Source organism: Molothrus aeneus, chromosome 5 (genome assembly GCF_037042795.1).
Source record: "Molothrus aeneus isolate 106 chromosome 5, BPBGC_Maene_1.0, whole genome shotgun sequence".
Classification (NCBI taxonomy): domain Eukaryota; kingdom Metazoa; phylum Chordata; class Aves; order Passeriformes; family Icteridae; genus Molothrus; species Molothrus aeneus.
In genome coordinates, this window is record NC_089650.1 from 139379 (window position 1) to 167323 (window position 27945).

At 45.2% G+C, this 27945-nt stretch overlaps 1 protein-coding gene across 12 annotated transcripts in view; it reads right to left on the reverse strand.

Annotated features, from left to right (window-relative positions):
• PRR5 (proline rich 5) overlaps nt 1–27945 on the reverse strand; it is a 65301-nt gene that overhangs the window by 12948 nt on the left and 24408 nt on the right. For 11 of the 12 annotated variants that reach the window (XM_066550609.1, XM_066550606.1, XM_066550612.1 and 8 more), the window contains 6 exons: nt 17421–17534; nt 9947–10027; nt 8728–8776; nt 8044–8101; nt 5664–5755; nt 3742–3882 (listed from right to left, as the gene is read on the reverse strand). In XM_066550609.1, coding sequence (XP_066406706.1) covers nt 3742–3882; nt 5664–5755; nt 8044–8101; nt 8728–8776; nt 9947–10027; nt 17421–17524 — 525 coding nt within the window. In that variant the 5' untranslated portion in view covers nt 17525–17534. Of the gene's footprint in view, nt 1–3741; nt 3883–5663; nt 5756–8043; nt 8102–8727; nt 8777–9946; nt 10028–17420; nt 17552–27945 lie in introns of those variants that run through there. The other variant, XM_066550604.1, reaches the window with a different exon arrangement.

The following is a 27945-nucleotide window of genomic DNA, read 5'->3' on the forward strand; positions in this document are numbered from 1 at the left end:
AGATAAAGTATAGGTTTTTGATATGGTGATTTATATTTAAATAAGGTCTACAATACATTTATTTACTGATTTCCGCTTTTTGTGTCTTTTAAGCCAGGAACTCAGACAAACGTAAAGATAAATTAAAGCACCCACACCACTCCCAGAAGCAAGCAGCACTTGTGGGAACCTGTGGCCATAAAGAACTGACTACAACTGGCATTGCAGTGTTACAGCACCTCCACAGCTGCAGCTTTCTGACAGCAAGGGCTGTTTTGTTTTTAACCACCATGCTGTCCTTAGTTTCACGTGTGGCTGCTGAGATGGAAAAACAGCACCCTCTGCATTTCACTTTCACATCTTGCAATGGACTTTCCACTCCTTTAAAATGGAGGGAACTTTGCAGAAATAGCAAAAAAGTCACGCTGGGCAGCTTATTTTGTCTTCCTCAACAGCGAGAGACAACGGGCAAGGGACTTCAAACAAGACACAGAGAGCCACAGAGGAAACCACAGGTTTCATTTTTTCCTTCAGAGCTTGTATTTAGTGAGGCCTCCTCCCTCAGCACAAGAGATATTGTGCAAATATGTCAGGTGACCCTAAGAGATTCTGTGAATTCAAATAATCCTGATGTAAACTGAAAGATGCAGATGAACACTCTCTAATTCTTCTCTTTCAGCTTTCTCAGACCTCAGGAGAGTGACCTGGAGATAAGATGTTCCAGTTTCAGCAGCCAGGGTAATCTGTGACAACATACTTTGGGAAGCAAGTTGGATAGTGGGCGTTCTGCTTTTTGGTTCAAAAAGTTCTTTTTAAACTCTTGCTCACCCCTCTCCCTCTGGTATCCTCATTTAAAGCAGCCTGAGCTCCTGTGCACCATTCAGTGCTGACAAGCAGTGTTAGTTCTTTTCCTTCCTTCCTCCCTTCCTTCCTCCCTGACTCTGCTCCTGAACTCCCTGCAGCTCAAACAGGAGCATCCTGGAGGCACTGCCTGTGAGCAGCCACAAAGGATCAACATTTCAGTTTGTGCTTGGTAATTGAGTCAGGCTATGCTGGCAGCTCACAGTTTGAGTGATACAAGGCCCTGCTTGCAAGCCTTGATAAAACCACCACTGACTGCCAGAACATGAACATTATTCCTCCCAGAGTTCCCTCTTTGCTGAGAGATAGCTGGTTTGTAATTACACCAGGTCACAGCCCTGGTGAGAAGTAGCTCTATTGAACTGAGGAACCCAAGCCTAATAATTAACCTGAGAACTGATCTCTGCTCCTTCAAATGGAGCCATTCCATTTCCTCTTTAAAAAATTTCCCTTTCTGTCCTGTAAGGAAAGTGTCTTCTCCTGACAAAGTACCAGAGCTTTTCCTGAGAGGCTAAAACATAACCAACACCAGATGCACCCTGCATTAGTTCCCAAAGCTCTGCCCCTTTGCTCCAGTCCAACAGAGTGCATTTCACCCTCTGACATTACAGCTGCTGTCTTACAGAACATCAGCTGTTCCTTACCTACATCCCACAGCTGCATGAGGCTGTCAGGGCAGAAACAGGGAATCTCAGCACTAAGTTCAACACCTGCTCCAGATGCTATCACTGCAGGATCTTCTGTCCATGGGAGCCTGCTCCAGTCCCCAAGTCTCTTATGGAAGAGCTATTCACAGTGGTCACAAACCAGGATTAGGTAACATCCCCATCAGGACACCACGTCTCAGTCCAGGCAATCAAAGCCCACGAGACCACCATGTGCTCACTGGACAGCTGAATTGCTCTCTTCCAGCCTTATTAACAAATGGAGTTCAACTAAATTGAGAAAATTCCATTATGTCACTAATGTATAAAATTTGATTTTGTTTAACACAACATTTGAGTTCAGGAAAACGTCTTTGCTCTGAATTCCAACTAACACCACTAAGAATGTAAGTAGCTAATTCCCAGATTTTCTTCTGACCTCTTCCCACAATTCCCATTAGGTTTTAAACCACGAGATTAGCAGAGCTATTACCAAGGAAAGACTTTCACCATCCCCACCACAGAACCATAGGCAAAGTATGCAGAAATAAACACCCAGGGGCAAATTCCCTCTCACTTGGTTATTGATTTCCATGAACAGCTTTGCAACCAGAATGGATTTGACCCTTTGCCCTAAACAGGGCATCCACGGTGTCAATACTTGGGGTTGCTGAAGAAAGCAGATTTGCAAAGAAGAAATCAGGATGGAACTCAGCTGCCAGCCCAGCACTGAATCCATTCAATGCCAGGTCCTGCCCACAGCCAGCACAGACTCCCTAAGCAATCACAAAAAGCTTTCAGACCTGCCAGTAACAATGCTGCTGCAGCCTGATGTGGAAGGGGCAGTTCACCTCACACCTCAGAGGGGCTGAGCCCTCAGAACATCCCTGTGAGGAAGGTTTCTGCAATGGCACTGTCCTGTGTGGAGTCTCTGGTGTCTGCTAAGGCAGATGGGCTCATGGCTCAGTCCCTGTCAATTCCCTGATTACACATCTGAGTCCATGCTCCAGCTTCTCCCTGAGGCTCCTCTCCTCTCTGCAGACACCAGTTTCCATGAGACTCCCCAGCTGCTGTCCCTGTGTCACAATCAGCCAGCAGTTCCAAGAAGCTTCTGGAAGGTGGGGGCTACGAGAAGGGAGACCAGACCAAGCAGACATTCCTACATGATAAGGATTTTTTGTTCTGAGGCAATCAGGCTAAACACACCATTGAACACCCCAACAAATGGACACTGAGATATCACTGATTTCACTGAGACCTGAAATCCCATTTCTTGACCCAGCAGACAGAATCTTGCTCCTTTCCTTCATTTTCAAAATTGAATGGCCTCATTACATTATCTTGCTCTTCAAAACAATTTTGGATACAGAACTATTTCATACTGTGATGAGGAGCAAAGAAACATTTATAAAAAAATCAGAAGCCATGAAAATCTCAATTCCTTCACCCTTTAAAAATCCACCCCTGGTTCTCTCTTTCCCTTCTGCCTCATTCCTTTTCTCCACATCATACCTCATGCTTTTATTTAATTAGGCAAATAAAAATATCTTAAAATTGCCTTTTGCCTGGATTTCTCATTTTGTGTCTCCTACTACTACACACACAGAGAGAAAAAAATCCAACACTGAAGTCAAATACCAGTATCTGGTCCTAATGTTTTTATATCATCAGTTTGGATAGAGTTTGGTTCCAGTGACCAAGTATGACCACGATTCAACCATTGCTGTATTAATTGTATATTCACTTTGATGCCTATTCCAGATGTGAACCTTCATATCCTGAGCTGCTAATGCAGCAACACACAGCACCCAATGGAAATCATGGCATCACCACACACCTGTCAGCTTGCAAAACTTCATCTTTCAAGGCCTAGCTGCAAAACAAGTCTGTACTCTCACACTCACTTGATCTTACGTCCCTACTTTAAGATATTCGATAGTTTAATTATTACATTACAATTATTATTTTATTACACCCTTATATGTCACATTATAATTAGATATTCTATACTAGATGACATATTAATATACATTATTACTATTAAATGATTGGAAAGTTTAGATATTAGGCTAATAAGATTTTTTAGACACTAGACATTCGGGTACATGGATACTAGAATATTAGGATTTAGACATTATGACCACAGGAGCTCTGGCATTCTGGGTAGGATACTTCCAATGAATGAGCAAAATCAGAGACTGGTTAAGAAGACTTCAGCAATGCAGTACAGAAAGGCTGAGAAAAGGAACCAATTTACCTGGAGTATGAGCAGCATCTGAATAATAGAGGGTGGAACTCTGGCTCTGGAACGGGATAATGCATCCTCCAATTTGATATTGAGGGTAATGATATTCCTAAAATGCAGAAGAGCCAACTGCCGAACTGAGGGCTCCTTTCCCTTGGAAACACAAAGAAAGCAAGACAGATGATCAGCAGTGTGAAAATGAGTTCCAAAATCCTCTCTTCCAATTCCTTCCTCCACTCCTGAGGGATTACAAGAATGGCAAACCCAAATGAAACACAAAGGAAACACACCAAAGGACAGAGAGCAGCCCCCAAGACTGCACAGTAAATCTGATTTGGCCCCAATGAACTCTACAGATGGTGACTGTGTCTGACTGCATGTGCAGAGGATGAAGGGCTGGGGTGGGATGAGATAGGAATATTTTCTATTTTAACAGTTCATCACAAATTAAATGTATCACAAGTTAAAAAAAAGGCATTACTGCCTTTGGCATTGGTTGAATTTCCATTATTTTGTAAGATGCCGAGTACTCCCTGTTGACTTTCTCCAAATGTGGCAGAATCCTGACTCAGCCCAGCTGTGGATGGATGCTCCTCTCTGCACAGTTTGAGAGACCTCACCATAAAGCAGGAGCAGAGCTGAAGGTTCAAGCTGCATTTTCAAAGCCATCTGTCTTTGGTTCAGCAGCACCGTCTCACTGAGGAAGCCTCCCAGCTGAAGAATACAGCTCCAGCTCTGTCTGCAGGCTCATGCAGAGCTCTAGAACTGTTTCTCTTTCTGCCATTAGGGCTTTTCCTTGGCTATCCCTGGCTGCACATATGGGAGCTCTGGTGTTCAACTGGTGCTGACTTAAGTCTGGCATAAATAAGCCTGACCCAACCCATTCCTTTTCATTTCCAAATTATTTAAACTGAAGTAAAGAAGGCCCCATATCAGCTTCAGTTGCTAATGAATAGAATTTACAAGAGCACATAAGCACCAACTGGGCTTTTGGAAGAAATGTCAGAACATGAGCAACGAGACCTATTTGAATTTACATGGGACTTAGGATTCTTAAATCCTCAACGTTCCTGTTGAAATTCAAGTCATTATTTCCATCTGACAGGGGATAAGACTCGTGTTACTAAAATATTGTCAAAGGCCACAGATACACAACAGAGTCTAAATTCAGACTCCATATCTGTAACTGTCTGAGGATGCAAACAGTGATATCCTTAACATCTGGGTAATCATTTGAGGTATAAAGTCCACCTGAAAACATGGGAGAAGGTTTCTCAAGTTTCCCCAGATATATTCAGGCACCCAGCTCCCACTAAAATCTGTAGGCATTTATGAGCAACTGCAAAGATCACTTGCACCTGTCTGGTACAGATTTCCTTGAGACTTCAGTGATGAGCAATACTCTCTGGCTATCACTGCATCAGAGGATCGAGTACCTATTGTGTATTTAAAATTACTGCACTCAGTCTGTGCTCATCAAACTCCACTGACTTTGGCTGACCACTTACCATAGCAGAGAATTTGATCTCAGAAATACAATTCCTTTTCAAAAGTGGAGATACTTCAAAGACAAAATTCACATTGCAGAGAAGGAAATGCATCTATTTAAATCAACACAACTCCATTTATCCCACTGTGCAACACTTCAGTTTATCATTCATGACCTTTTTTGACTTTTAGTGTGATTGGCAGATGGACTAGCCAGCCTCCCTGCACTCTACTTTTGTTTTCAAAGTTCCCATTCATCTTTTCCATCTGAGCACTTCAAACCATTTGCATAAATAACTTATTTGCATGACATGGCTAAACAGAACAGCTGCACTGGAGGCTGGCCCAAGGAGAGAGAGTGAGGATTGCATCAATCTGCTGATGAACCTGCAAAGCTGCTTCTTCCAGTTTTTCAAGATTCTATGATAATACAGTAATTTTTTCACCTGCACAGGATAGAAAATAGCCTGCAGCATGGGCAGGACATCGCTGAAGAAAAAATCCCAGGTTTCAGCTAAGGTATCCAGTAGCTTCTGCCCTGCAAAAACACAAAACAAACTAGTGAAGAGTTTTGGTTGTTCCAGCCACCTGGAATCCTCACAACAAGGCCACCTCCATGTCCATCCCTTCCCCAGCTGCAGCCTCCTGGAATCCTCACAACAAGGCCACCTCCATGTCCATCCCTTCCCCAGCTGCAGCCTCCTGGAATCCTCACAACAAGGCCACCTCCATGTCCATCCTTTCCCCAGCTGCAGCCTCCTGGAATCCGCCCCAGCAGAATCTGGAGAAGCTCTGGCCAGGCTGCACAGCCAAGCTGGATATTGAGCTCCTCACAGAACATTTTACACAACACAGAGGCAAATGCAGGAGCCAAGATCCACAGAGGAGATCTGGTTCAACAGGTGGGTTCTGGCCTCAGATCCCTGTTCCCCAAAAGGGCCCACATAACCTTGGAGAAGGTCTTTACCATGCCTGTGACCCCAGCCCAGCTCTGAGAGCAGAGCAATGCCCCTGCACCTCCACCAGCAAGTGTTATGGAGGAAAAGACATCAGAGATTCTGACCTATTCAGACAGGACCATGTGACTTACCAGGAAGCAAATTCAGTAGCAATCAATCAATATTGCTACAGGTGTCAGAATGTGATGCTATTCTTACTTTTTGTATGAGAGCATTACTTGGAGCCTCATCCAGGGAGTGTTTTGTCCAGAATTACACAGACATCACAAAGCAATTCTGCATGAAAGCACTGACACTGCTAACTGCACTCAGAGTGAGCCAATCTTCACTATGGGATACTTGATCCCTCTGCCTTTTTAAGCACACGATGAATAATAACATCAGCTCTGGTCAATCTGCAACTCCTGAATGATTTCCACAGTGAGGACTTTAGGTGCTTTCAGTGGCAGATGTGGACCATCATGTTCTACTGTGTTCCACAAGCTGCTGGCTTGGGGAACACACCAAGGTCTTGTTTTCAGCACCACCAGGCAGGACTTCTCTCAGTCCTGCACAAGACTGAAAAGGATGTTCTCTGCTTCCATTTTTAAAAAATCTGTTTTTCATTAGTTTTTATGAAATACAGCAGGAGACCAACTAAAAAGATTTCTAGCAGCTGTAACAGCAGTAGTAGTAATAATAATAATAACAATGGTGGCAGTAGTAGTAATAGTAATAATAAACATGTGCTGGTTTTGGCTGGGATCAGTTTCTTCCCAGTAGCTGGCAGGGGCTGGAACAGTGCTGATAACACAGGGATGCTTGAGTTATTGCTGAGCAGGGTGTGCACAGAGCCAAGGCCTTTTCTGCTCCTCTCCCACCCCACCAGTGGGGGCCTGGGGGGACACAAGGAATTGGGAGGGGTCTATGTTCACTTTTCCTGAGCAGGATGTCACTGAAGGAGAAGGAAGGGTCCTTGCTGGAGGTGATCCTTCCCTGACTCCCTCAGTGCTGCTCTGGGCAATCACCTCTCCTTTATAAAGGGAAATGAGAGCACCAAGGCAGGGCCCAACAGCAGACTGCAGGAATGGACTGAGACATGGTGACCCACAGTGCCAGAGTGGAGAGCATGGATTGAGGAATGGACTGAGACATGGTGACCCACAGTGCCAGAGTGGAGAGCATGGATTGAGGAATGGACTGAGACATGGTGACCCACAGTGCCAGAGTGGAGAGCATGGATTGAGGAATGGACTGAGACATGGTGACCCACAGGAACACAGTGGAGAGCAGGGATTGAGGAATGGACTGAGACATGGTGACCCACAGGAACACAGTGGAGAGCAGGGATTGAGGAATGGACTGAGACATGGTGACCCACAGTGCCAGGAAGAGATGGAAAGCATGGATTGAGGAATGGACAGAGACATGGTGACCCACAGTGCCAGGAAGAGATGGAAAGCATGGATTGAGGAATGGACAGAGACATGGTGACCCACAGTCCCAGGAAGAGATGGAAAGCATGGATTGAGGAATGGACAGAGACATGGTGACCCACAGTGCCAGGAAGAGATGGAAAGCATGGATTGAGGAATGGACAGAGACATGGTGACCCACAGTGCCAGGAAGAGATGGAAAGCATGGATTGAGGAATGGACAGAGACATGGTGACCCACAGTCCCAGGAAGAGATGGAAAGCATGGATTGAGGAATGGACAGAGACATGGTGACCCACAGTGCCAGGAAGAGATGGAAAGCATGGATTGAGGAATGGACAGAGACATGGTGACCCACAGTCCCAGGAAGAGATGGAAAGCATGCCAGTGCCCCCAGAGAGCATTTGCTAAAACACCTGTGACACACACAGCCACGCTAAAATCCAAGTTACCTTCATAGAACCGGATCTTGTCCCTTAGGATCACCATGCCTTTTGTGAGCAGCTGATTCTGTAAATAGAGCACAGACTACATTTACTCAATCCTGTACTTCCCTACAGCCATCATATTTTACATTTTGTTCATTCTTAACTTTAGACAGTGAAGGGGATCTTTTATTTTAAAAATTAATCATCAAAGAGCTCTTGCTGCATCCATCTTATTTAACTCACTTGGGACCCTTGTGAAATTATGCTAAAATCACCTCTGTTTTTAGGGCAAAGGATGTATTTTGCAAAGTGCTTCTCAAACTTCAAATGACTGACCTACAAAACACGTGTTTGGAGAGGCAGAAAGTGGTCAACAGACAGTGGCAGTTACTTCTAAAAGTCTTTCCTAGTAACTCTATTGCAATGAACTTCACTGGTTTACTTCAATTTTAAGCTAAAAACCAAGGTCTGAAACCAAAAGGAAGACAGCAGTGACCTACAGAAACACCGTGATAGGTTGGGCTTTCCCTGTCTAACTATACCTACGTATACAAAATCCCAATCTCATTAATCTGTTAATTTCAAAACCACAGAGTAGTCTCTGAATGGTTTCAAGGGTCTCCAGGTCATCATTTAGAGTGGAAAAAAATTATTGTTCTCAGTAGCATAAAACAGAATTGTCTTTAAATAAAGAAAACACAGGCCTACCTGCAGATACTCAGTGAAAAATGATCCCAGTTCTGTTTTCAGTAATTGCCTGTATTAAAAAGAGCAAGAAAAGAATCATGCTTTCCATCAGTGCATTTCTAGTCAGCTTGCATGTTCAGCCAAATGAGATGCTGCAATAACTTCAAGTCAACTATGCTACCAAGCATCATTGTGGTGCAGGGTTTATAGCCAAGGAAATTAAAGCAAAATTTGGGCACATTTCTGTCTGTTTGTTGGCTCATACCAGACTATATTTGTCTGGCACATCAGCAGAAAATTTTTTCTCTTCTGTCCCTCACCAGCAGATGAGCATATTAAGGGAAATGCACTGGGCCAAGAAATCTCAGTCCATAAGTATCTTTTTTTGTCCGTCAGGTAAAGCTGAATAATCCTAAAGGCACTTACAATAGTAACACTGATTAACCATTATTCCAGTAAGTAACTCAATGTGACTGATGGACCATGCTAACTGACAGACATCCTGGAAAAGCTACTCTATGCATGTCATTCTCTCACCAGCCATGTAAGAAATAACTGAAGAGTGAGTTTATTTTAATTTCAAGAAGAGCAAGCACAGGCCCAACATCATCGGGCTGGACTTGTCTGAGATATTTTCACAATTAAAGGAACCAGACTGGGCCATCTATCCCAGCCTGGGAATCAGACAGGGACAGATAAACCCAGAATATCTGTGTATTGTGGGGAATATACTGCAGAGTCTGACTCCAGTGCCCAGACAAAGCAGCAAAAGGTAGTAAGGGAAAGGGAATAACTAAGGACCATATCTGAAGACAGCTAGGGAATGTAATAAGCTGTCTGTCTTTTGTAAGTGCAGATTCTTTCCCACCATTTATTTTATAAAGCATTGGACAAATTTCTATAAGGAAATCTATTGCTTTGCTCTTGCCAGTGAGAGGGTTTGGTAACAATAATAAGTGCTGAAAAAGTAGTAAAATGTGAAGTGTTGTAAATACAGGTATCAGCTTATATCGTTGTAAATTTTCTTATCAATTGTAATGTAAAGAACTCAAATAGTAGAAATTCCACTTTTTTTTAAAGGGAAGAAAGTTCCCATCATGCATCCCACTGGCCGACAGTTAATCTGTTGCAGATAAACAGGCACAGGGACAAACCTGAACCCTCTGAGGCAGCAGCAGCTGTGACTGTGCCAGGGCTGGCACACAGCACTGAGCACGCCCTGCAGGGCCCAGGCTCTTACCTGACTCCTTCATTGAGGTTGTAGAGCTCGTGGTCTGGCAGACCCTTGCGCTGGAACACTGCTATCACTCCATTGTGGATGCTGAAAGAGGACATGAGGAGTCATTAGTGCCCAGCAAGATGTGAGATGGGTATCACCTCCACAATTATCCCAGCATTTCTGTCTAGACACTCCAGCACCTGTTAAAAAGTCATAGATGATTTCTGGTACTCCCCCCTGAAAGGAAATTACTGCCTAGAAAATAGATTACATCTTTGAAAATCAGTTCCTTTTGAATTGTTCCAGCTCAGTGGCTTCAACAGCTGCACATCTGAAATCAGTAATTTCAAAAACTTAGGCCAGTATTTTTAAGTACTTCAAGTATGTCAACTATAACTTTTAATACACATATTAAGTATATTTGATGCATTTGCAAGTATAGTTTTTATCTGCATGGCTCAGTACAGAGACAATTAACGGCTTCCACTGTGCTGGAGTCTGTGCAGCAGCAGCAGAAGCTGTAGAACTCTGGAAAGCAGGATAAGGACCAGATCTGCCCATCCTGTACACACAGGCTGTGGGGCTGCTGTGCCTTGTGAAGAACAGCTAAAGGTGGTCGGTGTCTGGTGTAAGGTCTCCAGGGGATTCCTGCTGGTGGAAGAAGAGCTTATCAGAGAATCACAGGATGTCAGGGTAGGAAAGGACCTAAAGATCATCCTGTCCCACCCCTTGCCATGGGCAGGGACAACCTCCATTAGAGCAGATTGCTCCAAGTCCCATCCAACCTGGCTTTGAATGCTCCCAGGGATGAGGCAGCCACAGCTCCTCTGGGCACCCTGTGCCAGGGCCTCAGCACCCTCACAGGGAAGAATTCCTTCCTGCTATCCAATCTAAACCTACTCTCTGTCAGTTTGCAGACATTCCCCCTTTTCCTGTCACCACATGTCCCTGTAAAATGCCTCCCTCTCCTTTCTTGTAGGCTCCCCTCATGTACTGAGGACGTGGTCAGCCCTGGCCTGACCCAGGCCCAGGTCCAGCTGCTCCCACTGCAAGGGGCTGTCCCTGCAGGAGCTGTGTCAGGCAGCAGCAGAAATTGCCTTGGCAATGCCAGTGCCCACGTTAAACTTTGCCAGGCCCATGCTAGGACAGCTCCTTTCAATGCTGGCTGGGAGCAGAGGATGGTTGGAAGGTGAACTCCACGCTGCTCACTGAGAGATTCCAAATGCACAATGGCAGAGATGCACGATCTGAACAGCTCAGCCACCTTCAGCTAAGGAGAGGGAAACTGAAAGTGGCAGTGAAGGGTCTGACCGGCTGTGGGGAAATACAGACGTAGCCAGAAATAAGAACCACGTCCTCTTCTCTGTTCCTTTGAAGATGTTTCCAGGGCCTCACACACCACTGCTGCCACAGCAGTCCCTCCTTCCCGCCTACACACACAGGCACAGATACACATCCACGATCTAACCCAGATTATTTTGGCTGGCTCACACAGACACACTCAATTTACAATTACTTGAAAATCAGCAGATAAATGTCTCTGGTTTACAGTGAAGTGACGTGAGTATTTGAACATTATGAGTAATATGGGAAATAAGATCAATGTAGTGAATAAAACAAGCAGTCTTGACATGCTCCTCTGATTCAGAAATGAACTTTGCAATGTTGCCTGCCAGACTTCTGCAGAGAACAATGACTAAATAAATATCTCTCCTAAAAGGCAACGTGCTCCCTCTCTTTCCCTTGGGCACCCCTTTCTAAATGAGGGAGAGGTCTTCTCTCTGCAGCTTAAGAGGTCCATCATTATTCCTCAAAGAAATAGGAGAGAGCAAGCTTTTTTAACCAGAATTAAAAGGGACAGGTTGTGAGCATTTAACTTATTGTCTGTATAGAACAGCACCTACATAAAACATCCTAACAGTGAACTTTCAATCTGCCCTGATCTCCCTGGTAGTGAGGGACAATATCCTTGTCTGGAAAACAAGCCCTGGCCTCATTAAGGTGACCAGCTGCCTTTCCTTCCCATCACAGACAGCAGTGCTGGTAGGGAGGGTGCAGGACACAGCCCCAGCCTGCAGGTTATGTGGGATGCTGCTGGTGGCCTCAGTTTGTGCAAGAATAATGAAAAGTGTGCTTAAATATTCTTAGTTACCTTAAACTAATGAAAAAAACCCAGACCTAGACCTTGGTTAAATCAATGGGTTTCTATAACAAGTGATTGCTTAAAAAGATTTGGTCAGAATGGTTCAACCTTTTGGTGTAAAGAAAACCTGAGCTGCTGCTCACACACAGCAGTCCTGCAAGATGCTTGAGGTGGGTGGATGGCCTGACCTGTGCCTGCAACCAGCTTCCATTGAGGCTTAAGGCAGTGATGTACACAATGAACTTACATTGCAATAGCTCACTTGAACTGAAAATGCCTTGTGAACTCCCTTCTCTAACTCTTTTACAACATGAAAGTTAATAATGGGTGCCCTCATGCACTAACATTGCTGTGAGCACCTCCTCTGTACCTGCTCTGTGTGTGTGTGTGTGTGCACATGGAACTGCAAGAAACAGAGTCCAATAGATAATGGTGTTAAATGGGTTAATAATGGGTGCCCTCATGCACTAACATTGCTGTGAGCACCTCCTCTGTACCTGCTCTGTGTGTGTGCACAGGAACATGGTGCTGCAGGAAACAAAACCAGTCCAATAGAGCCCAGAAAACTGAACAGAGCAGGCTTGCTGGAGAAGGGGAAATCAGGATGTGCAAACTGAAGGGACCTTTTGTGGGGGGTTGCCTTTGGAGTAACAAAATGTCAGATGGATGGCTCCAGCAATTTACTGCACTTATCTACCCACGGTAGCTACAGATTGCCAAAGAAAACTATCAACACCCAAGGCAGCCCTCACAGCCACAAAAACCAACTCAGCAGCCTAAGAAACTTCATCTCATCCAAAAGACAACAACTCAGTGCCCATTTGACTGAACCTCCAGAGGAGGAGGTGGCTCCAGCTGACCATCATGTGGGGAATGGCAGCTCCAGCACACACAGCACAGACTGTGCCCACCATTAGCTTCACCATGAAGGGACTGGAAGGTGCAAATCCCTGAGGCACAGAGCTGGATGCTTGCTGAGGGCACCCCCAACCAGCCCAACAGGGGCAGGCTCCAGGTGGGCAGGGTGGGCTGAGTTATTCTGATATTTACAGAGTATTAATCAATTATAGGCTACTGCCTCCAGAGCTCATTACCACCAGAACAGACATTTCTCCTGAGCTGCTGTTTGTCCATCATTACCACCAGAACAGACATTTCTCCTGAGCTGCTGTTTGTCCATCATTACCACCAGAACAGACATTTCTCCTGAGCTGCTGTTTGTCCATCATTACCACCAGAACAGACATTTCTCCTGAGCTGCTGTTTGTCCATCATTACCACCAGAACAGACATTTCTCCTGAGCTGCTGTTTGTCCATCATTACCACCAGAACAGACATTTCTCCTGAGCTACTGTTTGTCCATCCAGACACCACAGGGTGGGAGGCTGGCTCCCTCCAGTACCACCCATAACTGTTCTTTCACTGACATCTGGAAGCCAAGAAGAAAAAACTATTGTGATTAAAGCAGCTTTCTGCCAGGTCAGAATCAGTCTGGCCACAGAGATGAGGAATTACTAATATTTCTAAATAAAAACTGAATAATGGAAGAAAGAGGAAAAATATGCTGATCTGGAATATTTTCTCCACTGGAAAAGCCTTCCTGTGATCTGAAAAAACATTAACCATAAATTGGGAGACGAAATATGGTTTTCATGGCTGTAAAAGTTATTTTACAGGAAGTTGTTGTGCTTATTACAACCCTGTAAAAAATTAGCCCAGGCCATAAAATGCTTTCAGGTATGGTACATCTCCTCTGATTTACTGCTGATCTCACTGATGTCACAAGAAACTCACCTGCTTTCTTCACCTTTTCTTTGCTGTCTCCTACGCCTTCATGTCTCTGTGAATTTTCCATATTTTCTTACATCAAATAGGATCTCAAGCCTTTGACTAGAGGCTTTCCCAGAGCACAGCTCAGCCAGTATCAGCTCCTGATGAGGCAGTCTGTGCTGGCTCAGTCGGAATGGAAACGCTGCCATGGATTTTATCTGGCCTGAGTGGGCCCCTGGTGTGTGAGCTCAGGATTAAAACCCCTTAGTTTCTCAGCCCAATGGGTTTAGTCAGCATTCAGCCTTCATTTCTTGCCTGAAGCAGAAATGGGGGCTGACGGGGAGAACAAGAACTGAAGACAGGGCTAGTGAAAAAAATCTGAACTATTTCAATCCAATGCAAATTCTGTGAGCTGTAATTCAGGAAACTGTCCCGCTATGTTGCCATTGCTTGCTAGCTAACTGCACCGTCAGTGTTTGGCTGCACAGATCCAGGGTCCATGGGAAAGCAAGCTCTGAAAAGCCATGATACAAAGTCTCATTTGCCTAATAGCAGGCAGCAGCTTGGCACTGATTTCCCTTTGATGTTACTGTGCTGAGAAGTTCCACTGCGTTTTAGTTCAGACCTAAGGGAGGTCCTCAGGGACGAAGTGACCTTCCTTGGTACCACAGTGCTACGCTCCTCCAGCAGGCTGAATCTGGCTCCCTCAGGCTGTCCTGCCCTGGTGCCTAAATGCAGAAATGGTTCTCAGGTGTGACAATTCAGCCTGAGCTGGGACTGGTGTGAAGGGGGCAGAGGCAGCGGAGGGGACAGCACTGGGCCATGGGGGCCACACACTGAGCAAGTGCAGAGGGGCAGACATGCGTGCACCCCAGTGACAGAGCTGCTGTGCTGTGAGGGACCCCAGGAGCAGCAGGGACAGAGCTGCTGTGCTGTGAGCGACCCCAGGAGCAGCAGGGACAGAGCTGCTGTGCTGTGAGCGACCCCAGGAGCAGCAGGGACAGAGCTGCTGTGCTGTGAGGGACCCCATGAGCAGCAGGGACAGAGCTGCTGTGCTGTGAGGGACCCCATGAGCAGCAGGGACAGAGCTGCTGTGCTGTGAGGGACCCCATGAGCAGCAGGGACAGAGCTGCTGTGCTGTGAGGGACCCCATGAGCAGCAGGGACAGAGCTGCTGTGCTGTGAGGGACCCCATGAGCAGCAGGGACAGAGCTGCTGTGCTGTGAGGGACCCCAGGAGCAGCAGGGACAGAGCTGCTGTGCTGTGAGCGACCCCAGGAGCAGCAGGGACAGATTCAAAGCCTCTTTGAAAAGCAGATACACACGTGCCACACCCAGGCACAACTGCTAACACCAGGCAAAGAAACAGCAGACATTTAAATATAGAACAGCCAGCCTTGGTAAGAAGGGAGAGCTCTGCTGGTGCATCTTGACTTCCCTGATCAGCAAGCTCTTATGCTTACACAGAATGAAACAACACAAGCAATCATTTCATTTGGAAGGAAAAATACTCCTGTAAACCAAAGTATGTAAAGTGTCCTATGTTGGGTTGTTTCAATTTTGCAGCAGAAAAAGAAAAGAAATTCCACAGCCCAGGATTTAAAAAAGCCAGACCAGATTTCTGGTGAGTGAAACTTTAGATGTCCAGGAATGTTCAGTATCATTTAAGATCTGACCTTCCTCAGGACAAAAACCCAGTTTTTCAGCCTGTAGAATATCTGAGTTTCTTAACAGCAACAGATGATACGAGTCTTTCTGAGCCTGGAAGAATTACCCTCACTCTTTCACTCAGAAGAAGGCCTTGCCCTGTTAAACAAGAAACCAAGGGCCTTCCCTTTGCCCGTGCAGTGGCCCAGCTCATGTCTGCAACAGCTGTCACAGCTCTGGCAGCTGCTAATGCAGGGACACGGTGACACCTGAGCCACAGCACAGCTCCATGGTGCCATCACCTGAGCCACGGCACAGCCCCACTGGTGCTCTGGGGTGTTCCAGGGGAGCATGCCCTCACAAGGACAGCCTGCCAACCCCTGCACTGGCAAAGGCCACCCAGGGCTGGAAAGCACGGCCAGGTGTGAGTTCATGCAAAGCAGTGTCAGGGTGACTCATGGACACCCGGTCAAGGAACAGGCAATGGGACAGTTGTGCAATTGTGTGGATGAAACGTGCAGATGTACAGCTCATTGACTGGCAAGCCAGTCTGGCAGCCACTTCTGGCCAGAGCTGCACCTGTCCTGTCAAAATTAAAAGTTACAGACTCTCGCTTGCTAACAAACGCATCCCAACTAGGGAAATTCTCTGGTTTGAATATCAGCAGGCCCAAGCTTGGAACTCTCTGCCTCCCAGCAAGCTGGGTGCCTGACCTGCTCTCCATTCACAGCGGCCTCCACAGCTCCCTCCCCACATGCAAAGCCTGGAAAAACCAACCTCTGCCAACAGCAGCTGTCAGCACACCATCACAAAAAGGGTCTGGGGACTCTGTCACCCTGATCCCCTCCCAGGAGTCTCTTACTCCCCGCTGCTTCCCTTAGGGCTACTGACAAAGTCCCAACTGGCACGACTCAAGATGGCCCAATCTATCCTTGAACTACCACCACCATCCATCTGCACATCAGATACAACTCAGGGTCATACTAACAGCACGATATTTGAGAGGAAAATCAGTCTCTTTTGTGATCAGCACAGTTTCAGAGTTTAGTGCACTGTTGGCATTAAACAACTAATTGGTAATACAGACATGAAACCACAAATCAAGTGGTGAGAAGGACAGAAGATATGCTATTTTATATATTTTATTTTTCTCAGAATTTTAGCAAATGCGTCTGCATTTCACTGGTATTTTTCTTCCTAGAGTTGTACCACCTTACATTTATAAAATACTACAGATGACACTTTCCAAGCTGTGATCCAGGAGGTGACATTTCATTTTCAAAAATGACCTAAGAATTTAATTCCTAATGATTTAGAGACTTAATCTTTTAAGATTGTCACCAAAATGGACTTTCTGACTAGCTGAGCTAATTGACACATTCACAATATAATGTTTGCATAGGTTTTCTTGTAAAACAGCCACAGAATTAAAATGCATAAATACAATAAAGTAAACAATCAGGGCTTATTTTGCCCGTCCAAAGGGCAAAATAAGTGCATTGCATGTGTTTGCATGTGTACATACATACATGCACAGATCTATTTGTACTAACACGAGTAAACTTAGCAGACTTTGCCCTAACTACCAGCAACAGCCATAGACGTGCAGATAAAAAGTATGTGTTATAAATGATCAATAGATTTCTAACATATATCACATATGTATTTTAATAGCTGCGCACATGTAATTTAAAAAAAACCAAACAACCTAAGCCAAATAAACTTTGAATATCTTGACAGACACAAAGATATGTTTGTAGCTGGAGCCTAGGAAACAAGTTGTTGTCCCAAAGGGAAGGCAGGGATCCCTGTTTGTTATAAGCCTTCAGAGGAAGGTGAAGAGCACGGGGTAAAAAGCAGTCCCGTGTTTATCCGAGCGGGCAGCCCCCGGCACACCACTCCCCGTGCCAGGAGCCGGCACACGGCGCCACCTTACCTGTTCCAGGCGGCGTTGGAGCAGGCCCGGCGCTGCTGCGTCCCCCGCTCGTCCAAGGCTGCCTGCTCTCTCTTGCCCAGGTCACTGAGGCTGGGCGAACTCATGAACTTCAACCTGCGAAGAGTCCTCATGGTCAGAGGTGTGTGTGCGTGTGGCAGCTACAGACACACCATCCTGTTCACACGCATACACACGCGGCTGGGCAGCGGCGGCAGCGCGAGCGGTTCCCTCCGGCTGCTGTGCAAAAAACAAACTTAAAAAAGAAAGAAGAGAGAACCGGTCTCTACGGAGCACACCTCTGCCAGCAAGAAAACAAACCTTTAATCAGATCAACTCTGACGTCACCAACTGGGGTTAATCATTTCTCCAGTCCTTTCAAGAAATAAGTCAAACTTCTGGCTGCTGCCACAGTGCACTGAAGGGGCCCCTGTAACCGCGGCTGCCCTGGGCGTGGAGCCTTCCCTTCCCTTCCCCGCGGTGTCCCGGGAATCTCGCTCAGCACTGCGCTGCTCCACCTGTCACAGGAACTGCCCGGCTCCTCCAGCAGCGTTTCCCAACCTCTCCCCCTCTTCCTGCACTCATAAATGGAAACAAAACTGCAGGGCCACGGACAGGAACAAAAGCAAACAGAAACAGCAAACCTAAGAACCAGCACTGACGCACGGAGCCTTTACTGTGCCGTTTCATAACAAGTGCCTGTGCCCTGCCACGTTACGACACCGAGTACTCACACTCGCACATCCACACCCTCAGAGGCTGCTCTGGCTCAGAGCTCGCACGAAGGGTTCACGAGCAATTTAACTGCAGAGTGAAAAGTGACGGTCTGGGGTTTAGCATTTGCAGGAATTCTTGGTGGCCCACACAAGAGCCAGACGCTTTGCCTTTCTCTGGCTTTTATTTTAAATTGTGCTAACAGCTGCACAACATGGGGCACGCTATGTTTCTACAGGAGCCCCATGTGTCTTATCTTCAAAGGAAAATCTTTCTCTGAGTGCAGCAGCGGAGCTGAAGGATGTGCTGCCGCCACCAGACTCCAGCCCGTGCTCAGTTCACTGTCACTCACTGGCAGTTCTGTTTCAAACCCACGAGTGCCTGGCTCATCTGCTGAGATAGTTTGCAACAGACGGAGCCAGAACATCAGAATGGCTCTTCTGTGGCCACGGCACTGATCTGCAAATGGTCTGGTGAAAGCCACAAAGGCTCCTTGCAGGGTAACCTCCACTCACTGCAAAGGGGCTGCAATACCAGAACCTAGCCTTGGGTTTTTTTTTTCTTTCTGTTTTCTCCTTACTCTTTTCTTCTGTGATAGCCTGTTGTCTAGATTCAGGCTATAACCAGATTTGTGGGTGTCCAAATAACATGACAAAGCTTACATTACAGGAAAACTCAATTTCTCACAGAGAGATCTGCCCCATGTGTATCATATACTGACATATTTTAGTAAAAAACAATTCCTCTCACTACCCAACTGAGGTCAGATAAAATTATTTCCTATAAATATTTACTTCCAAAATTTGAATTTGGTGTTAACTCCATGGGAACCAACTGCAGAACTACTTAGAGAAATAAATCTGTTTTTACCTTGTGCCAGTTTTAGCCATAGTTGTTTTATCCAGCTGCTTGAATTAGCATTGCATTAATTGCCCTTCCCACACCAAAATTCTCGAGTATACAAACCAGCATCACAGTGGATGGCATATAACATTTCACTTTGGAAGGGACCTGCAGCCCCACATCTAACCTACAAAGACATTACTATCCCCACTCTCTGCCAGATGTTTATGTTTAAATCCTTCAAACAAAGAACAATCTATTATGTATATGGCAGCACAAGGAAAACAAATACAACTATATATATATATATATTCATTTTTTAAGGGATGAGATGCCTTCTACAGCATACCAATGAGGGAGCAAACACACCTCCAGCAGAACACTGCTTTATCCAGATAGCATGAAGGGTACTCCATTTCTGTGGGCAATATGGCTGGGGAGAGCAGGGCAACACAGCTCGACCTAAGCTTCTGCTAAGGGCTCAGATAAAATGTTTGTTTGCCCTGTTAAGTGAAACAACGACTTAGATAAACAAGGGGCAATCTAATTCCCTTTAATTTCATTTTCCACTTAGCTCAGGAGCTTTTCTGCTTGTCACTTGCTGTGAATTTGATAGCTTTTGCAAAATGTTATTATACTGGATTAGATCCTTGGATCTTTTAACTCTTGGAGTCCATCTGTATGGTGAAACACTACACCTGTAGGATTCATTCTGTTTTTATGCCACCCCATCAATTGCAGTAAGCAGTACTAGCCTCAGAGTCAGCACATGCACCAAAACCACAGGTGAGCCAGCGCCTCAATCTCCTGAAACATTGTTAACAGGGGACAGGCTTTCTCTACACTCCTTTCTCCTTTTTATGATTACACCTGACCAAATGATGATTTATGATAAGTAATTTTCAACAAGGGCTACCTCCACCCCTAACTGTAGAGTAATCCTTCAAACTTATACCATGCTGTGAGTCCCCTGACATGCTTGACTTTAGGTCATTCATTAATTTGGCCTAAGCAGCTCTTGGGTATGAATGGAGAAGACAAAATCTGCACTTCAGCATTACAAGTGCAGAGAGAGGTGGTGTGACATGCCCAGGCCACCCCATGAGCAGGTGGCAGGGACAGCAGGAGATCTGGAGCTCTGTTTCCCATTCCCAGGTGGCAGGGACACCAGGAGATCCTGGAGCTCTGTTTCCTGTTCCAGCAGAGGAACAAGTGGATCCTGCAGGGCACAGGTAGCTGGGGATTTCTGGGGCCCAGGCAGCCAGAGGGCAATGCAGGAGAGGACAGAACTCCTGGGAAGGGCTTGTGCTGAGCTGTGCCTCTGCAGCCCTGGGGCAGAGCTCTCCATGCAGCGCTGCTTCCAGAGCAGTTCCACAGCACAGACTGCTCGCCACTGGCCATGGAGAGGGATGAGAGCCCTGTCAGACCTCCTGGGAGGGAGGGGAGACCTCCCAAAGGCTCAGTAAGGAGCACTCAGTACTCAGTAAGAAGCTGCTTAAACAGAACAAGTGTATTCAACACAACCCCAGAGCTGAGGCTGTGAAGCACTGTAGGGTAACTCACTCAGACCCAGCATGCCATACACGGTACCAACACCACTGTTTGGCTCACACCAAGCCTGCAGCTCAAAGGTTAAGTGGTTTACCACACAACCACCTCAGCGAGGAAGGCACTGCCAGCCCTAGCTCCTTCTCCTCCCCTCCAGCATCTCTCCTGTAAAAACAGGCCAGTCTCTACCAGAAAGGGCCCTATGATCTGTGGGGCCCACATCCTGCCAGGGACTGCACAGCAAGTTCCAGAGCCACCAGAGTGCCAGAGCCATGGGGAATTTCTGCTTACCTGGACTCACTTCTAGCCAAAGGCCTGAGACAATATATAGGTAGGTAAATACCTGGAAGTTGAAGAGGATTTATGCTTTTACTAGAAAACCATATAAACACACAGATCCAGGACCTGGTATTAGACACTGCTTTTAAAATCACAAGGGTCACTGCACAGTTACCTCCTGATATGTCATTTATGTCTGCAATATTCCTGCTGGGACTGTGCTTTAAAGACTGTATCGCTGTGCCTAGAAAACATTAGGAAAAAAAATCTCCAAGCATACACTTGATTTCAAAAGAATGAGATTTGCTGAAAAAAAAAAAAGAGAAAGAACCACACATTTTATGTACTAATGTTAGTTTTTACAGTTTAATTGTACTGTCTACTTAAAAGTTTCTTTTTGATCATGAGGAGAGGGAAAAAGAAGCAAAAGGTAACGTTCACCATGGGAAACATTAGGAAATTCACAATCTATGAAATCCCTGATAAAGCTGTGACTGCTGTGGGTCAGCATGTTTCACACTACACCACTCTGCTGCTGCACTGCAGTGGTATCCCTACCGGGGAAGATATAAACAGTAACAGAGTTTGCCATCTCAGCTTTAGTCACCCTTCAGAGTTCTGCCATGAAACAAAACAACTCAATAAATACAAATTTTAATTGGAAAAGAAAAAAGCAGCCCACTACTTCACTTCATCTCCCCATCTCCTTTGGAGAAGAGAGCAGAACTCGCTATAGTGATGTTGAGTGGTGTGCACTTTGCAACCAACGAAGAGAATGGTGAAGTGCCTCTGTGGCAGAAAGGAGTTAAAAATCTCCCTAGAAAAACGCATTTCAGTTTTTCACAAAGTACACCACAAAGCTTAGGGCATGCCTTGACACATGCCAAGGCTCAGGAATTAGTCTGTCAGAGCAGCACAGCCCTCTTAAAGGCACAGCACAGCCTGCCACAGCAGCACACGGGCAGCAAAGCAGAGAGGAAGGAGATGCAGCAGAGAGGAAGGAGATGCAGTCACCAGGAAAAAATAGAGCCAGGAGGAAATGAAGTTGTAAACCTTAGGACTCATCAATTCTTTTGCTACAGTATCTAAATAAAGCTCCTTTATCATCAGAAAACAGAGAATAAAGAGAGTAAAAAAAGTATGAAACCACACAGGGTCTATTTCCACCCTTCCTCCTCCATCCCACCGACTCTGCAACCTCTGAGATAAAGGCATTCTTAAGGATGCCTTTTGTTTATTGAGGTTAGTCCTAGGAAACCTTTGCTTTTGCTAATCCTTTATCTTATTTTTGCCCTCACCACAGCCATGTGCTGATTTGTAAGAGAGGACTTGGCCTTACTGGGACATCTTCCCAACCTTTGGAACCCCTCCTGTACCTCTGCATCCTGAGACCAACCATGCCTGCACGAGCACAGCTGCCTCCCTCCCTCTGGACTCAGATACAGACCCCAGTCCCCAGCACAGGCTAACACAGGCTGTGAACTGAGCAATACCTGCTAAAGCATCCATGAAGTCCCACCCCCTTTGTCAGCAGTTTTTGGTTTTACAGAGCACAGCAACACAAGCTGTTCTTGAAATACAGTCGACAGCTAAATCTGTTTTGTCTTGTTCTTCAGGATAAAGGCACCAGGAGAGAATTAGGACAGGAATGGGCCTTTTCTGCCCCCATCCAAAATATCAAGGTTTCACGATAAATCAATTCTCCTGGCTTGCAGTCTGGCTCCTAGTTATCTCTGTAAAGGTTCTGGGAGTTAAAGACAGTGCAGTGACCCAAAAAAGGCAGTGGCTCTGCTGGAGGAAGTGAGGACCAATGCTCTGGATTACATGACCTGTGGCATTACCACCTCCCACTCACATGCCCCAGGAAAGGAGATGGATGGGGTTCTGAGTGCCAAATGTACCTGTTTCAGGTATTACTGCTGCCCACCCAGTAAATAAATTAACAACCCATTAACCCAGTAACCAGTGTACGCTTCAAAACAAGCTCACAACTTTGCACTTAAACAGGAGTCAAATCTTACATTTTGATTTAGAAAGCAAGGTCTCAAGAGTTCTGATCAGTAAGTAAATCAAACATTTAAAATACTTTGTGCCCTTATTACAAGATCATGAGACAGTGGAAAATTAATCTTACAAAGTAATTGAGCTCATTATACACATGATTTTTTGCCTTCCTGAGCTCTATGTCAATTCTTTCCTAAATTGCCATCTTGCATAATTTTATCTGGCTCCCAGAACACCATGACCTTAATGCAGCAGCCACAGTATCTCAGTGCTGTCTTCTGCAGTTATACATGTTACCCTGCCTTCCAAATCTGTGAGCCCTGAGAGATCAGAGCCATGTGCTGCACAGTGCTACTTCTCTTATATCCAAATTTCTGAATCAAGGTCTTCCAAGAAGGCTCTGATTGCCTTGGAAGGTCACCAAGACGAAGAACCCGGTGCAGCAACTCAGTGGGTTGCTAATGAGCTGCACGGGTGGGCAGCTGTGAGTTACAAGCAATAATACCCTGCCTTTCTCTGCAAGCCAGGGCATTGCTCGTGCAGTGTTCTCTCTGAGCATGGCTAGAACATGAGCTGTGCCTTGAGACTGCTGTCCCCTCCTGTGCCCAAGGAGAGAGGTTACCTCAGGCCTGAGCAGTGCTCTGGAACTTGGGCAATCTTTGACTCTGGTGGAATTACACTGCTGTGATTTGCACGGTGCTATACAGCTCCTTGGAACAAGTCCTGCAGCCCTGCGCGGATCAACAGAAGCCCAGTGATCCACACAAATGGATTCTCTCAGAAAATTCATCATTCCCCCCTGCCTCACAAGGATATCTTCCTGAATGGAACACTTGCCAGAGAGATTTGAATGACAATCCCAAATTGCAACATCTATCTGTGCACTTGGACTCTGCAGCTCTCAGTGTGATGGGACTTCCACAGGAACTAAAAATGGAGACTTTTTGCCATCCTTCACACCTCACCATACTGAGACAATCCCCTCAGACCAAGATATTGGGCAGTGGAAGCAGCCAGAGTATAAAAAGCCTTAATTGCACAAATTATTTTACACTTGCACCTCTAAATCTTCATTTCACCAGGTCAGCCAGCCCAGCACCATGACCTCTCTCAGTATGTATCACATTCTGAGTGTTTTCTCAGGATGCTCTGGCAAATAATTTATCTCCAAGGGCAGAGTGATGGAATGTTTTACACTCCACAGCAAGATTTGGAAGAACTCTTCACTGTCACTGCCAGTGTCAGTCTTCAATCGGACACAACATGGCATCAACATCCGAGTTATCAAATAGGTGGAATGTAATCCTCATAATTTAACTTTTGGAATATTATTCAAACCTCAGTGACATGACCTGTCCTCCTGGAGAAAATGGAAGAGGGATGAAAGGTACTACTTTTACCTTTACTTACTGCAAAATTCAATGTAATAAAAGTAAGACTTAAGCAGTTATATGGTAGAATTGTTTCACATAGTAGTAACAGGTAGATCTATAGATAGAATATTTTGCTTGTACCTACACTTTACTACTGCCTGTATTCGTAGATGGCAAATAAGTAAAAGGATGAAAACTGGAAACAGCATTTGAATGACTTTCTTCCTTTTGATTAAATTCTCCATAAGAGCTGTGAAGAGAGACAAGATGCTCATGACCATGGCAACAGCACAGTAGTGGCCTGGCAAGTCAGAACTGGAAGGTGCATTTAAGACACTCTTCAGATAAAGTTCTGTCATTCCAGTTTGGTCTTCCACCTTTTTTTAGCTCATTCAGCTCTAGCTGCTAGAAAATTCTAGTATAGGAAAATTCAGATCTCATTCTGTAACTGCTGGAGAAAACTGGGCACATTCAGGGGGCAGTGCATCCTTTAAAGAACATTTCAGCCTGGTCAGGAAAGCCACACTGGGTTATAATGTGAGCAGTTCAGATATGGATATGGCATTCCAAGCTGTAAACACCTACAATTGGATGACATGAATGTCATCCCCAGGATTTTTTTGCCAGATTGAGCATAATACAAGTACAAATAATCTGGCATCCAATGAATGAATGTTTAATTTCCTCAATTACATGCTCTGACCCTGGATGAAGAAATCTTTGAGAGCTATCACCGGTACAAGCTCAGCTGGTATTTCAAGTTGGGAGGTAGTAAATTAGTATTTCTAGGAGAATATGCTGCTGAGCAAAGGCATTGAGAGACTGAGAGGAAAAGGACAAAGGCTTTCATGAAACAGCCTCAACAGAAAGACTGGCTAAGAACATCTCCTGGCTAGGAAATCAAATGAAATTTTAGGGAGACTTCAGCTTACAGCTACACCCTCCAGCAGTGAACAAAAATTGAACAATAAATGAAAATACTGCCAGATTCTCTTCTTTGTATTTGGAGGAGGCGAAAAAGGGAACAAACAAAGACAATTTTGCCAGGATTTTCCCATAATACTGATTACTGTAAAAATGAGTGCTCCTTTGCTGTGACACAGTAAACCCTTCTAACCTCCTTTATTATCTCAGCACTCTCCTAGTGACTTCTGTCTCCTCACGAGGACAGCAAATGTGTCACTTTGCCATTTCTGACTGGCCCTGACATGCCAAGGCTTCTGCATGTGCTGGATTCGAAACTGTGACATTTCCATGAAATAACAGAGGACACGTGCAGAAAGTAATGTACAAACCTAAGTACAAACACTGACAAAGGCTGTGGCCTGCAGATGTAAACTAATGGGGCCTGAAGCCTTCAATACCTGTTTTCTATGGCCCCTGTTACAGCCATATTCCTAAAATCTTTAGATTACAGCATTCCACAATGAACAGCAAGTAATACTTATGACTATAAAAATATGTTGGAATATAAAAGTTGAATACAACTGCAAACATCGCTTAAAGTTTACTATATTGCCAGCCAAGTAATGCATTTTTGCAAAGAAAAAACCCAAGTTTGCAGTGGGGAGGCAGTGATTTTTTGTAAGATGTTGCTATTTCCAGCCAGCAAACTCTCTGTCAGGGTGCTGGTAAGTTGCTCAAGGTACAGTGTTGGATAATATCTCCTCACATGGTGGGAGCTCTGAGCTGACTGTCCATCACAGCGAGGTTACAGATTCCATGGCAATCAGAAACAGTTTATAACAGGATAGTTTGCAAATGCTGCACTGAGAACAGAGAGCTTACACGTATCTCTGCTTATCCTGAGCTATTTAGAATACCAAGAATAAAAAGTTTAACAATGAACAAACCAAAGACCAGTTGTACACAGTGAATGTTTAAAACATTCCAGTGAGGCATGAAAGCAGCTTTTAGCTCTGCTGGCAGTGGCTGAATCTTCCTAGGAGTATTTGGAGTTGCAGCTGACAGAACACATGTTTGGTAGCAGATTAGTTGGTAGACTGTTAATTTAGCTAAAAGCAGATGTGGGCATTTGTTTTAGGGAGGGTTGTAAAGTTCAGAAACATAAATTTTCTGGGTATGCTTGAAATAATGCAGGCAGAGATAGCAGGGATTTCCTGCCTGAGTCATTTTCCCCTCACCTTTTCCAGATGAATCATTATGAAGAGAAAATGCCCATACTCCTCATGAACTGGGACTGTCAAGTTCCCATGGTACAATATCCCCTCTCTGCCACTGACACCCTTAACTCACATGTCAGGAATCCAGAGTGGCAGTACCTGAACAGCACCCTCGACATCCTAAGGGACAAGAAGTGCAGCACAATTCAAAAGGAGTGGGCTCACTTTGCCCTCAGTTTGAAACATCTGTGCCCAATGTACAGGACAAGATAAGTTCTGCTGTAGGTTTCAGCCCTGCACACACCCCTGGAGCTGTCCAAGGCCAGGCTGGACACGGCTTGGAGCCTCCTGCTCTGGTGCAAGGTGCTCCTGCCCATGGCAGGGGCATTGGAACAAGAGGACCCTCAAGGTCCCTTCCACCCTGGCACTGTGGCTATGATAGAAGCCATGCAAGGCTCTGGCAAGCTGCAGTTTATAGGGATGAGACCAAGTGACACTGTAGCAAAGTGCAGCTACCACTGCAATAAAATAGCACCGAGCAGGAATTCCCACCATTCCCACCCCATACAGACTGGGAAGAAAGCATGCATTACTACCAAGGAGATCAAAATAAAAATTTTCCAGAGCCAACCTTTTAGAAAAGACCTCATTCCTTAAAAAAACAAAGGAAAACAAGCCAAAGCCACGGCAGAGGTTAGATTCTGCAGTTTAGTGATGAGGTAAATAAATCACTATACATTCCAAAAGAAAATCCTTTTGCAGGAGGAAACTGACAACTATTTTCTGGGAAAATTTCTAAGTTGTTTCAAAAAAAACAAGACTTCTTACATGTAATGATAATATTAACAGGAAAACAGAACAACATCAAAGACAGAGAAAGCACATTTACTTTCTTTTCACATAAATGCACTTGCACACCACCATACACACTCTCCTTTGACAACCAGCATTTAACAAAAGCGATTTCGAGAAATCATTAAAAATCTATTTCTTCCTAAAAACCTTGAATCTCAAACACAAATCCAATTCTAACAATGAATGTTAAGGGTCTGGCCAGACCCCCCTGCAGGAAGGCTGCAGCTGTGTAAGACACTCCTACAGCTCAGCTGCTCCGTGTCCCTTCTGCCACACCTATATATATATATATATATATATACACATATATATCTATATCTCGATCACATATGGCCAGCCAGGGCAGCTAAATGTGTTTCTGCAGCACTGACTGATCCTGGTGAACAGAGGCTGAATGCTCCCGTTCAGCTCGAGGGCACTGTGGGGTGACACCCCAGCCCTTCCATCACCCACTCTGCCTCTCCTCCTCAGGGCTCTTTTCCTCAAGAACACAAAGTTATTTAGAGGCTCCTCTCAGGCAGCAACAATTCAAGCAATTTTCTGTACTGCTTGCTCACAATCCTGATTCAGCTCTAAATAGATTCCCAGCTGAAAGTTCATGCACAGCATTTTCTGAGTTGCATTAAAGCTGGGGGGATGCAGACTGACAGGCACTGATGCTAAAGACTCCAAAGCACTGCACTGTTATTCAGGTATTTTCCTGTGGCAGAAACTTTGGAGGAGAGATGTTAACCCTACAGAGTCCAACAAAATGAACTGTTCAGGTGTCTGAATTTGGAAACATTTTCC